This window comes from Daphnia carinata, chromosome 7 (genome assembly GCF_022539665.2).
Source record: "Daphnia carinata strain CSIRO-1 chromosome 7, CSIRO_AGI_Dcar_HiC_V3, whole genome shotgun sequence".
Classification (NCBI taxonomy): domain Eukaryota; kingdom Metazoa; phylum Arthropoda; class Branchiopoda; order Diplostraca; family Daphniidae; genus Daphnia; species Daphnia carinata.
This window is the reverse complement of record NC_081337.1, coordinates 11345050-11358514: the sequence shown is the minus strand read 5'-3', so window position 1 is coordinate 11358514 and position 13465 is coordinate 11345050. Positions and strand designations below refer to the sequence as shown.

Below are 13465 nucleotides of genomic sequence, written 5' to 3'. Positions count from 1 at the left end.
GCGAACAGGTTCCAGGATTGACAGAGGGTGAAGAATACCATTTCCGTATCATCGCTGTTAATGACGTTGGTTCATCACCTCCGAGTCGTGCGTCACCCACTGTGAAAGTGGAGGAGCAGGCAGACCGTCCACATATTGACCTGGGTTCGATGCGTGACATCACCGTGCGCGCAGGCGAAGATTTCTCCATCATGGTGCCCTACCGTGCGTTTCCCAAACCAATGGCGACTTGGTTTGCAAACGACGTGGTCTTTGACGAAACGGATGTTCGGGTCCACTCTCAGGTGATGGATGAATATGCCACCATCGTGGTTAAAAATTCCCAAAGGAAAGATACCGGGCCGTACAAATTACAACTGCGCAACAACGCTGGGTTTGACTCCGTCACTGTCCACGTTCGCGTGCTGGACAGACCGTCGGCCCCGCTTAACCTGCACGCCGAGGACTTTGCAGGAGACAGCCTGACGCTCGTCTGGCAGCCCCCGAAGGACAACGGCGGTGCTGAGGTCACTAACTACGTCGTCGAAAAGAAGGAGCCACGTTCACCAACTTGGTCTCGAGTCAGCGGCTACGTGGTCGCCACGTCATCAAAAGTCCGCGGGCTAGTCGTCGGCCGCGACTACGAGTTCCGCGTCATGGCCGAAAACCAGTACGGAACGTCGGAGCCGACGACAACGGAAGAGCCCATCAAGGCCAAACATTCGTTCAACGTTCCCGGCGCACCTGGCATGCCTCGCTCGCTAGAAACAAGTGGCGACTCGATCACCATCGCTTGGACAAGACCTCGCCAAGACGGCGGATCGGCCATCATGGGCTACGTTGTCGAGCGTCGCCTCTACCGTGAAGATAAATGGACGAGAGCTTCACATGCCGTTGTTGCCGAGCTAACTCTGCGTGTCATTAACTTGTCGGAAAATCACGAGTACGAGTTCCGCGTGGCCGCCGTTAACGCGGCCGGCCAAGGACCGTGGAGTGACAACTCTGATCCAATTTGCTGCCAACCAGCGCTCTGCGCCCCAAAGATCACAAGCGACTTGAGCATCCGCGACATGACGGTCATCGCTGGCGAAGAGTTCACCATCACTGTCCCGTTCAACGGCAGTCCAACGCCGAAGCCTTCGTGGAACATCAATAACGACGAAGTCATCCAGGATGATCGGATTCGGTTTGAAACTTCGGCTACGGCCACGGTCTACCTCAATCGTTGCGCGAAGCGCAGTGATTCCGGAAAGTATACTATCCGGTTGACTAATACCGAAGGTAGTGACTCTGCCTCTTGTCGCGTTTTGGTCGTTGGTAAACCAGGCCCACCGGTAGCGCCGCTGGACGTATCAGATATCACCCCGGAAACTTGCACGCTGACGTGGCGTCCCCCCGCCGACGACGGCGGCTCGCCCATCTCCAACTACGTTATCGATCGCATGGACGTCTCGGTTGGGGTTTGGATGAAAATCAGCTCGTTTGTGCGTGGCTGCTCGTACAACGTTTTCAGTCTAGAAACCAATCGCAAGTATCTGTTCCGCGTCCGCGCCGAAAACCAATACGGCATCAGTGACCCACTTGAAAGCGACGACCCAATCACAGCTAAATTTCCTTTCACGATTCCCGAGCCTCCTGGTCAGCCTCGCGTATCCGACAGTGGATCTGATAGTGCCACGTTGACTTGGGAGCGGCCCCGCTACGACGGTGGATCCAAGATACAAGGCTATCAAATTGAACGCCGTGATCTACAAGAGGATCGCGACTGGATCATCGTCAACGATTACCTCGTAAAGGACACCACCTATGTAGCTCACAACCTGCTCATTGGTCATGAGTACGAGTTCCGCGTGCGGGCAAAGAATGCTGCCGGTATGAGTAAACCGTCGCCGTCCTCGTCCCGTTTCAAGACAAAGGGTAAATTCACCGTACCTGCTCCACCCGGTGTGCCTCAAGTCGTCAAAGTTGGACGCACCTATGTCGATCTTCGATGGGAACCGCCGGTTTCGGACGGTGGCAGCAGAATTACGGGTGAGCTTTTCATTTTTTGTGTTTAACTACGTTTCATCGCATCTTGAAATATCATGAGATTTACTCTATTAAAAATATGGTTGTTATCCGTTCTTTGTCTGTTTTTGTACGTACAGGCTACCTCATCGAAAAACGCGAGGTGGGAGGCGCGTTTTGGGTTCGTTGCAACGACTACAACGTCCTGGCGTGTGACTTCACGGTCAACAATTTGAGTGAGGGCCAGGACTACGAGTTCCGCGTTTCAGCCATCAATGCGGCCGGAAAGAGCGAACCAAGCACATGCGCTTCGGCAGTGAAAATCCGCGAACTGACAGGTGGCGAAAAACCGCAGTTCGTGCGACCACTGGTTAGTAAAGGAGTGCCTATGGGACGTAGAGTCGTTTTTGAGTGCGAAGCTACGGGCGTTCCTTGTCCGCGTAGCCGCTGGTTGAAGAACTCTCGCGAAGTAGTAACGGGAGGCCGTATCCACACAGAAGAGCGTGACGGAGTCTTCCGTCTTACTATTTCTGAACTGTGGGAAGTAGACGAAGGAGACTACACCTGCGAGGCTATCAATATGAGTGGCTCTGCAAGCTGCACGGCCAGACTGAAGATCGGCAATCCGCCACGTATCGACCGCCTGCCGGGCGACCTCTACCTACCCGAAGGAGACAATACCAAGATCAAGATTTACTTCTCTGGCGACCAGCCGATGGACGTGTCGCTGACCAAAGACGGCCACGAGATTGTCGAAACGGTGCGCATCAAATACACCGTTTTTGACGAATACCTCATCATCTTCATCAAGGAGATCACCAAGAGCGACGCTGGCCAGTACACTCTGCGAGTCAAGAACGACAGCGGCGACGTATCCGCTTCCTTCACCGTTTACATCACTGGAGTGCCCGGTGCTCCCATTGGGCCCCTTGAGGTCTCGGACATCACCCAGCACAAGTGCACCCTCAACTGGAAACCGCCTTCGTACGACGGCGGCAAGCGCATCACCCACTACATCGTCGAACGTCACGATGTCAGTCACACGCATTGGATCTGCGTATCCTCGCAGTGCAAGGACACAACTTTTACTGTTCAGGGCTTGACCGAAGGTCAAGAATACCTGTTCCGTGTTATGGCCGCTAACGATAACGGCATGGGTCCTGCGCTGGAAGGTGTTAATCCTATCAAAGCCAAAGCACCCTTTGATCCACCCACGGCACCTGGCACGCCCAATGTCACCGAAGTCGGTAAGGACTTTGCTCATTTGTCATGGGCCAAACCCGATTCAGATGGTGGAGCGCGTATCCAGGGCTACTGGGTAGACAAACGCGAAGCTGGAAGTGCCACATGGCAGCGCATCAATATCAGTCTCTGCCTGACAACGCAGTTCAACGTTAGCAACCTCATCGAAGACCGCCAGTATGAATTCCGCGTGTTGGCCCAAAACGAAGCTGGCCTATCGCCGCCGTCAATGGCTTCCACGTCGGTGCGTATCAAAGATCCCAACGCTGCCAGTCCACCAGAAATTCTGACTCCGCTGAGAAATGTGCTTGGTTTGGAGAACCGCAACGTTCAGTTCCAGTGTACCATTCTCGGCAACCCTTCGCCCACTATCACCTGGTACAAGGGAATGCGTGAGATTAGCTATAGTTCCAAGTACAGCACGCGCAAAGAAGGCGACACTTATTTCCTCGTCGTCAACGATATTTTCGGTGAGTGCACGTTTTGCCACTCTATAGAAAATAAGGTAAAATGAGGTAGTCAGTAATTCGATGGAAAAATCCTATCTTTTGATCAACTGCTAAACAGATTCGAGTAATATTTTGTTTGTATCGGTGATCAGGCGAAGATGCAGATGAATATGTCTGCCGAGCTGTGAACAAAGCAGGAGCCAAGTCCACCCGCGCTGAATTGATCATCAAAACTGTGCCGAAGATCAACGTACCTCCACGCTTTCGCGATACGGCCTTCTTTGACAAAGGCGAGAACGTAGTAGTCAAAATTCCATTCACGGGTAATCCGCGTCCGAAAATCATCTGGTCGCGTGAGGGTGAAACCATCGAAACTGGCGCACACTATCACGTTGAAGTGAAAGAAAGGCACGCCATTCTTACAATCCGTGACGTCACTCAGCTGGACAGCGGACCGTATCGCCTCGTGGCCGAAAATGAACTTGGCATGGATTCTGTGATCATAAAATTGCAGATTAGTGACCGACCCGAGCCACCCCGCTTCCCAACCGTCGAGAATGTTGGTGCCGACTCGCTCAGCCTGACTTGGAAGCCTCCAACGTGGGATGGTGGCAGTGCCATCACCAACTATATTGTGGAGAAACGTGAACATCCGATGAGTAGTTGGATCCGAGTCGGGCCTACCCGTTTCTGTGCCATAAACGCTACAGCACTGAGCCCCGGCCACAGCTACGAGTTCCGTATCTACGCCGAGAACGTGTATGGCCGTAGTGACGCCAGTGATGTAACACCACTTGTTCAAACAAAAGGCGGTGGTACTAAGCAACACAAACGTCGTCAGTACCAAGTAGACGAAGCGGGAAAGCGAATTCGCGGGACGGCCAGTGAAGGGAAGATCAACGATTACGATCAATTCGTTTTCGATATCTATTCCAAGTATGTGCCTCAGCCTGTCGATATTAAAACGACGAGCGTATATGATCTATACGACATACTGGAAGAAATAGGCACGGGAGCTTTCGGTGTCGTGCACCGTTGCCGCGAACGGAAATCTGGTCACATTTTTGCTGCCAAGTTTATTCCTGTTTCACAGGCTGTCGAAAAGGAGCTGATCCGCAAGGAAATCGACATCATGAACCAGCTGCATCATCCGAAACTCATCAACTTGCACGACGCCTTCGAAGACGACGATGAAATGGTTCTCATTTACGAGTTCCTTTCGGGCGGTGAACTGTTCGAGCGCATCACCGCCGATGGCTACACCATGTCTGAAGCTGAAGTCATCAACTACATGAGACAGATCTGCGAGGCAGTCAAGCACATGCACGAGAAGAACATTATCCACTTGGACGTCAAACCTGAGAACATTATGTGCGTCACCAAGAACAGCACGGTCGTCAAGTTGATCGATTTCGGACTGGCGACGAAACTCGACCCCAATCAGTTGGTCAAGATTTCCACTGGCACAGCCGAGTTCGCCGCCCCGGAAATCGTCGAGCGCGAGCCTGTCGGCTTCTACACGGACATGTGGGCCGTCGGTGTGCTGGCTTACGTCCTGCTCAGCGGTCTGTCGCCTTTCGCCGGCGAGAACGACATTGAAACGCTCAAGAACGTCAAAGCCTGCGACTGGGACTTTGACGAGGAAGCTTTCTCAACAGTTTCCGAAGAAGGGAAAGACTTCATCCGTCATTTGTTGACCAAGAACAAAGAGAAGCGCATGACAGCCCATGAGTGTCTTCTCCACCCGTGGCTGCTGGGCGACCACAGCGCGTTGTCCACCACCATTTCTTCTTCGCGTTACCTTGCCATCCGCGACAGGCTTCGCGCTAAATACCCCGGTTGGGAAGATTACCTGGTGCCCATCGGACGTCTCTCCGAGTACAGCTGCCTCCGCAAGTTGCTGATCGAGCGCTACCGCATCCACGAGTATTCGTTCGACCGGCGCGAAGCGGCTCCGCGCTTCGTCATCCGGCCAAAGTCCGCTTTCGCTTACGAAGGACAAAGCGCCAAATTCTACTGTCGCATCATTGCTGTGGCACCGCCCACTGTCACCTGGGCGCACAACAATTGCGAGCTCAAGCAGAGCGTCAAGTTCATGAAGCGTTACGCTGGAGACGACTACACGTTCGTCATCAACCGAGTCAAACTAGAAGACCGCGGAGAATACATGATCCGAGCCGTCAATCACTACGGTCTCAGAGAGGAGCCCATTTTCCTCAACGTTCAACGTGAGTTCATTGTTTTTCTATTATTGGTTTTGTTTTTCCCGGTTCACACGCTATGTATTTACGTTTACACGAGTCTAGTTGGGAAATGATCGGCGATCCCGTTGATAAATTGAAAAGAGTACATCAATTTGTCGGGCACCAAATTATTGATCTTTGATTTCATGAAAAAAAAATGAATTTGGATAATAACCATCCATTTCCATTTTTTCTGCAGATTTTGGAAACAAGTTGAACCAGCCTTTGGTAAAATTTTTTGTTAATTTTCTTATTTTTTTCCATAGCGCTACCGAAAGAGGTACCGCAATACAAACCGGATATGACTCCGCTTCGGCGCCGCAAGCCACTCGAATACCAACTGTGGCAGGATGAACGTGATTCCGTGCCAACATTCACTTTCCTGCTCCGCCCTCGTGTCATTCAGCTGCATCAAACGTGCAAACTCCTGTGCTGTCTGAGCGGTAGACCTACACCAACGGTAATAGCACAACTAATTGAACAACAAAGTCCAAAGACCTGGCTAGTCGATCTGTGTGTAACGTTTTGCACTGTTGAATCATTTTTAGGTCAAATGGTTTAAAGACAAACGGGAATTATCCAAATACGATTACACTATGACGTACTCGGATGGTGTTGTTACAATGGAAATCGCAAACTGCAAAGTAGAAGATTCGGGTAACTATCGATGCGTCGCCACCAACGCCATGGGTCAGGATGAAACTTCTTGCGTCGTCATCGTCGAAGGTAAAGACCCGGACTTCGGTTTTATGTGATGTTTTTTCATCTGCGCCCTAGTTACCGTCATCAGTACGATCTACTTGAAACTGCATGTGTGGTTGAAATGCCGCAATTCAAAGAAACTATGATGTGCTGTATTTTTATAATAATAGGGTTCAAGTGAGCTGTTGCAACAACAACACTAATGAAATATTTCATAGAACCATTTGAAACAAACCCCTTAAATGGGTACAGTTTTATTACATTTGATGCTACACCAAATACTAACTGAGCAAAATCAACGGCCTACTTTCACTACTTTCCTACTTGAAATCGCTTAAAATAGTTTGGTTATAAGCAGCTTTCCTCCCCATAAAACCTTAGTACATGATTTTAAAATGGTATTGCGCTATAAAAGAGAAAACTGCATCGTATAAATTCGTTAATTTACCCATCGCCAGATGATCCTCAACACACCCCTCCCTCTCCCACTCCCTCTTCAACATCATTCAACATTTCAACTAATGGTTCTCTTTTATAACGGGTTATCCTAAAAAATACTTTCTCGCCTGGAAATAACTACTTTCAACTCATAAAGGTGCCAACGTGTCAACTGATCAAGCCGACTTGGTCAACAACTTACTTCGCTCCGGAGGTAACTTGAAAAATTAAAGACTTAACCGTTTGTTTCACATCATAACGCAGCCGCTGCCCCTCCCTCCTAAAAAAAATTTCTTAAATAGAAATTTTTAGTGTTCAACACCAATTTCTCATTACACGTTGCAGCAAGTCAAAGCGTGTCAGCCATCGTTTTCCTTGCACAGCGTTAGCGTTTTTTTCTTAGCTTAATTTTGTGATACACTGTCTACTATCGAAAATTAATTCTGATCATATCTTATAATTCCGTGTTGGTCTAGATCGACGGTACGTTGAGAATAAGTCCACCACGCGCACACAGGAGTCTTATACGTAAGACCAAACTTATATTGACAACAATTATTGTTAACTTAATATTTTATTCCTCAAAAAGTTCGCAAAGCCATTCAACAATTACCAATCATCAGTCAAGCTCCCAACATCTAGCATCTGGCACGTCTTACCAGTTGAGCTCCAACAACCATCTCTCTATTCGCGACACTTTTAGCAGCCAAGTATGAACACAGCTTCGCCAATAGTTAGAAATTTGTGCTACATGAATTGTTAACCTTAGCTGTTTAAGGAAGATAAACGTAGTGTAAATCTAGTAATGTGATTTTTAATGAATTTCAGTCAACTTCTGTGGAAACAACCAGCTCGAAGCGGCAACAGAAAGCTTACGGTGGAAGCACGACTTCTCGTTCTCGAACGGCCACCAAAGATTTAGAATGTGATAATTACCAAAAATTTTTTATCTAGATTTTTTTTTACAAGCTCTTGTGAATTTGTATCACAGTACCGCCGTCCGATTCTCTCATGTGTCAACCACAGTTCGTGAAACCACTGAGCGACATGACAATTAAAGATGGAGAGGCAATGAAACTTACGTGCATCGTCAAAGGCGACCCTGATCCTAATGTCACATGGATGAAAAACGGCGAGGTAATTAAATTTAAATTGTCTTATTTAAAGGTCGTTTCGTTGGGTTGTGGATCTTGTGTCTACCGAAACCGAGCTTAAGAAACGAAAATATTTTTAACACCCTTCGCCTACTATATCAAATTTTTGGTATAGTTACTGAGCTCTTCAGATATTTTGGATCTTAAGTATCGAAATGGCACTGCAACTCTATCAATCAATGAAGTATACCCGGAAGATGAAGGTTTATACACATGTAAAGCCAAAAATAGTCTCGGAGAAACTGAAACAACTTGCCGTTTAATTGTACAAAGTAAATTGTGGAAAAAATAGGACCATTACCTGTTTATTTGCTAATCTGTTTTTTTCTCTTCAGCATCTGAAAAAGCATGTCACAGGACGACAGGCAAAGAAAGAGCTCCACGAATAATTGAGCACGTGTCTTCCAAGACAGTCAATGATGGCGAATCAGTTACTCTTCAATGCCGAGTTACGGCAGCGATCAAATTTGATGTCATTTGGTTGCACAATGAAAAAGAAATCAAGCCTAGTAAAGACTTTGAATATGATCGTCTTGGTGACGTATGCAAATTAAAAATTGCCGAGATCTTTCCCAGAAGATGCGGGAACCTATACATGCGAAGTCTTCAACGATGTTGGTGAGGCATTTAGTTCGTGCACATTACTGGTCGTTGGTATGTTCAATTGAATATTATCGGGAATAAAACCTTCTTAATAACTATGCTGAACTTTTTCCTCCAAAAGTTCCGAACGAAGAGGCAAAAAGTCCTACATTTAAAACTTTTCCACAATCTATCACCATTGCACAAGGACAAACGGCCGTATTCACATGTGAAATGGACAAGGCACCCACCAGAGGTTCGTATTATCTGTACTCTGTCAAAATTTAGAAATTAACTGATGTAATTACGTTCTTCGATACTTAGTAACATGGATGAAAGACGGCCAACCGCTCGAGGCATCGACCAAGAATGTTCAGAGTGTCGATGGAAAGAAGCGTTTCAAATTGGAGGTGTCCAATGTTACCACAACTGATATTGGTCAGTACGGAGTGACTGCCGTCGGAAAGAAATGCGAAACATCAGCTTCTTTTTCGCTCAATGTAACTGCCAATGAACCATGATAAGTTGGTAATTGAAGGGGTCGATCGATATCTTTTCAAAAATTATGCGAACGTAACTTGATTTCATCTTTCAAAATGTTTTTTTTTTAATTCAAAGCTTCTTTGCTTTTTGTGCTGTTCCCTATCGCTGCCTTTTAACCGCCTTATTAAGAAGTGCGCTTTAAAACTGGGTCTTATCGGCGTTCGATGATTAAGAATGTTAAGAAGATATTCGTCTGTTTTCTTGTTCCTAGCTGCTGCCAATGATCTACTAGTCAGGTAACGTGACAACACTAAGTTGGTCGTATTTAGTCGAGCTTGTCGTTTATCGATTCATTTATTGAAGTTTTTCAAAGCTGCAATCTCCCTTGGCTGTAATAAACAAGTTATGGCGTTTTCTCTTTACTCTGTTTTTTCTTTGCTGATCAAAGTTTTCTTTCACGCCATTTTATCGTAGAATAGTAAACTTTCCAGAGTTTGACGGTTCTGCCCCGGTCTAACAGGAGAGGTACCCACACGAGACACCCGGCGAGAGAAGCCAGACGTACCCATGTGCCGTTTCGGTACGCAAGATATCCGCTAGGAGCGCCACCTGTTCGCTTTTCCCCTAGGGCTGAATAGCGTATAGGGGAAAACAAGAATAATAAATGAAATTAAATAGGAGATGACTAAATTCTAGGTATATTTTGCACAAATAATTCACATTTGGTAACAGTTCTTTATTATGGAAAAATCCCAAAACAGTTTTCGACTCAATGTTATTAAAATTGAATATTTATTGGGACTGGCCACCTCTTCCTTTTTTTCCGTTTTTTACGCTATTGATCTTTATTGGCAGTTTCCCTCTCCTACTTGTTTAAAAACATGAATTTAAATTCTTAGGATGGTGCTTGGCTTGGTGCTAGCGTGTTCTTTCTCTTGTTGGTCGTCTATATAGTCGTGAAAGTTCACTTTTGCAACAAGAAAACGCCAAAAACCAACAAAAGCTCGGCTGTTAGCCACGTCACTCTAAAAAATCCTACTTCAACTATCTCACCTGTACATCGATCGATACGTTTGACGGAACTGGTATGCAGATGAACAAGTTCCAGATCAAATGCAATCAGAACCAAACGTATGGCCCTAGTTTTATTTGCATGACAAAAATAAGGATACAGAAAACTATTAGTTTCTTTGCAGTTCTCCCGAGTTCACTGGATAGACTTCTGCCATCAGTCTTCTGAACCACCTTTGACTGACAGTACACCGAAAGCTCGCTTGACGGCGGCCAAATTTCTACCGAGGTATTAACCAACACAAGTTTTAGTCCCTGAAAATGTGCCAATGTCATTATTATAATTGGTAATTGTCACGGACAACGGGCTAATAGATTTCTTACTAGTGGCCCGCTTGTAAACGAAACTTGTACACAAATGGCATAGAATCGTGAGCCTAAGTATCTTTCACTGAAGAGTTTTTTCACTGTTCTTTGACTGATAGGCCCACTCGCGTAAAAAATCTATTCCTTTTCTCTGTTCTGTTTAGCTAAGCCAATCTGAAAAGAAATAAAAGACAAAGCCTCGATAATAGAAGAGGAGAAAAAGACGAACAACAGGTAGGGGAGACTGGGGGTGTGTTGGGACACGTTTTGTTTTCGGCCATATCTTCGACACAAATTACTCGATTTTCTTTTTGATTGTGTCTATATATTGCCTGCTTCCTCCTGTACTGCCATGATTTTTTTCAGATTTTGTAAAGAAATTATGTACCATCTACAGAACTTTAAAGGTTTGAAAAATTTGAGGGAGGAGCCTGTGGTGTTGGGTGAATTGGGACACCAGGGTGGGTGATGTGGGACAGCCTCAGTTTATACTTATAAAATACATTAAAAAAATTGTAATAAATCAGCAGGATACTGTAACAGTTTCACTGGATTTATTTATTCGTAGACAGGTTACAGCTTTACACGACAGCACTACACGACAACAGCACTAACACAGCTTACAGCTACATAGACTTACTACACTGGACTGCCTCTTTAGCCAGCCGCAGACGGGCTCTTAAGGCCTCTGACATCCGGCCAGATTGGCAAAGTCCATTGACATCGCACATTTAGGCCACTTAGCATCTGATGCTAAGCGCCAAAGTACATTGGCGCTACATCCCCCCTCCTACCTACAGAAACGGGTTCCCAGGGAATGACATAAAGAATGCCCATGCTTCACTAATAGATTCTAAATGGCTAACACATACAGGCCATACTCACTACTTTAACATAGGGCAAAATAACTGAAATTTAACGGAGACAATCACTCCACTGCATGCGGGCCGGGCTCGCCTTGATCTTCATCTCTTGACTCCCGCACCTGCCTAAGACGATCCACCAATAGGGTATCCACGTGACTGCTCAGCCTCCGATACTCGAACCATAGGTACACCAGCAGCGGCACCGGGAACAGGCATCCAATTAACCATTCGAAAGGATAGCGCTTGGCGTTCCCTTCTTCTTCCCACTGGCGCCGCAGACGTTCCACTGCTTTCAGATGTGAGCTCGCTCCTGCTAGGTCTATCCGCGTAGGCGTTCGAAGGGCGGCTGGCGCTTCCTCCATGATGGGGCTCTTTACCACCGGTTGCGATTGCTCCAGGACTGGTGCTAGTAGGCCGCTCAGCATCCCGGCGGCCTCCTCATCGATGACACTCGTCACATTCACCGGTAACATTTGTCTAAAGCTTGCTTGTAGGACCCAATCGTCCGACGTTGCCGAACACAATCTTGGAATTTTTATTACTCCCGCTGCCGGCAGCACTTGCGGTAGGCCTATTCCCCCTATTCTTTTCCCAGGACACTGAAGCACTATGGTTACATTATTTTTTCCTGCGTAACCCCATTTTCTTCCTCCAATGTAAAACAGGTCAATACCGGTCCACTTTTTACTGTCTAAACGGCAGTTCCTCTGAATCCCTTCCGGCTCCTGCAGAAAGACTGCCGCTGCGCAGCTCTTCATCCTCCCTTTCCGATCGATAGGCTTTAGGAAAGGGCATACACTGCCCATGTAGGGTGCACATTTTCGGGCCTCGTCGACGTTGAACTCGACGAACAGTTGACGGTCTGGCGATACTCCCAAGTATGGAGCCAAACCTTCGTAGGAGTGGGATACTGACTCCTCTTTGCTGGATGCTACTGGCATGGGAAACACACTTGTTGTAGTGTGCTCACACACCCGGTAGGGGAGCTGAGCAGAGAGAGGAACTAAGAATACAAGCGCAGTTGACCAAGACACTTCAAGGCTATAACATGGTGTCAGAAGTGGGATCGTCTCCCGCCTTTTAAAACAAAGAGACCACGTGTGAACCACGCTGCCTCCAAAATCGTCATGGCTTCCTCACTCAAAGCCCCAGAGCCGTTTTCGTTTTCGGCTAGTGATTTGGCCACACAGTGGGCAGTGTGGCGTCGACAGTTCCAGTGGTTTTTGATAGCCACAAGAAAAGAAGAAGATGACGAAGAGGTATTGGTTGGTGTCCTTCTCACGCTTCTTGGCATTGAGGGTCTCAAAGTGTACGACACGTTTACGTTCGCAACAGAGGGAGATTCTAAGAAAATTGAGCCGGTGCTAAACAAGTTTGACGGTTATTTTGAACCACGCCGCAGTGAGGTATTCGAACGTTTCAAGTTTTTGCGTCGTCATCAACAACAGGGAGAGTCGTTCGACACTTGGCTGGTTGACCTGCGAGCATTAATAAAAAACTGTAATTATGGAGACGCCTCCTCTGCAATCTTACGTGATCAAATAGTGCTTGGTGTGGCTGACGGTAAAGTCCGCGAAAAGTTGTTGTTCGAGAAAGACCTGACCTTGGAAAAAGCGACTGAAATTACAAGAGCTTGTGAGTCGTCCAAGTCTCAATTGTCCCAAATCGAGGCTCAAAGTACTGAGGCTGAGAAGACACATAGTTTGGATCATAGAAAAGCCCGCAGGCAAGAGAACCGTTCAGGCACAGGTGGCCAAAAAGATGAAAATAAAAAAGCACAGTGTCCCAACTGCGGGCGCCAGCACGGTCATAATAATTGTCGTGCCGTCAATGTCACCTGTTTCCAGTGCGGTTCAGTGGGACATTACGCAAGTTGTTGCAGCAGCAACCGGCGTCCACCAAACCGCGATCGGCGCGAATCAGCCCACCCTCGCCCGTCCAGA

At 47.2% G+C, this 13465-nt stretch overlaps 1 protein-coding gene across 1 annotated transcript in view; it reads left to right on the top strand.

The window, feature by feature from the left end:
- The window catches only part of LOC130688121 (twitchin-like), a 48197-nt gene extending 38496 nt beyond the window's left edge, over nt 1-9701 (top strand). Inside the window, 15 exon segments of the mRNA XM_059496173.1 lie at nt 9-2010; nt 2127-3698; nt 3830-5905; nt 6187-6380; nt 6469-6646; nt 7218-7274; nt 7537-7588; nt 7650-7770; nt 7889-7985; nt 8052-8197; nt 8330-8486; nt 8550-8782; nt 8784-8868; nt 8939-9052; nt 9121-9701. Of these exon segments, the coding sequence (XP_059352156.1) occupies nt 9-2010; nt 2127-3698; nt 3830-5905; nt 6187-6380; nt 6469-6646; nt 7218-7274; nt 7537-7588; nt 7650-7770; nt 7889-7985; nt 8052-8197; nt 8330-8486; nt 8550-8782; nt 8784-8868; nt 8939-9052; nt 9121-9317 (7281 nt within the window). The 3' untranslated portion in view covers nt 9318-9701.
- The last annotated feature ends 3764 nt before the right edge of the window (nt 9702-13465 follow it).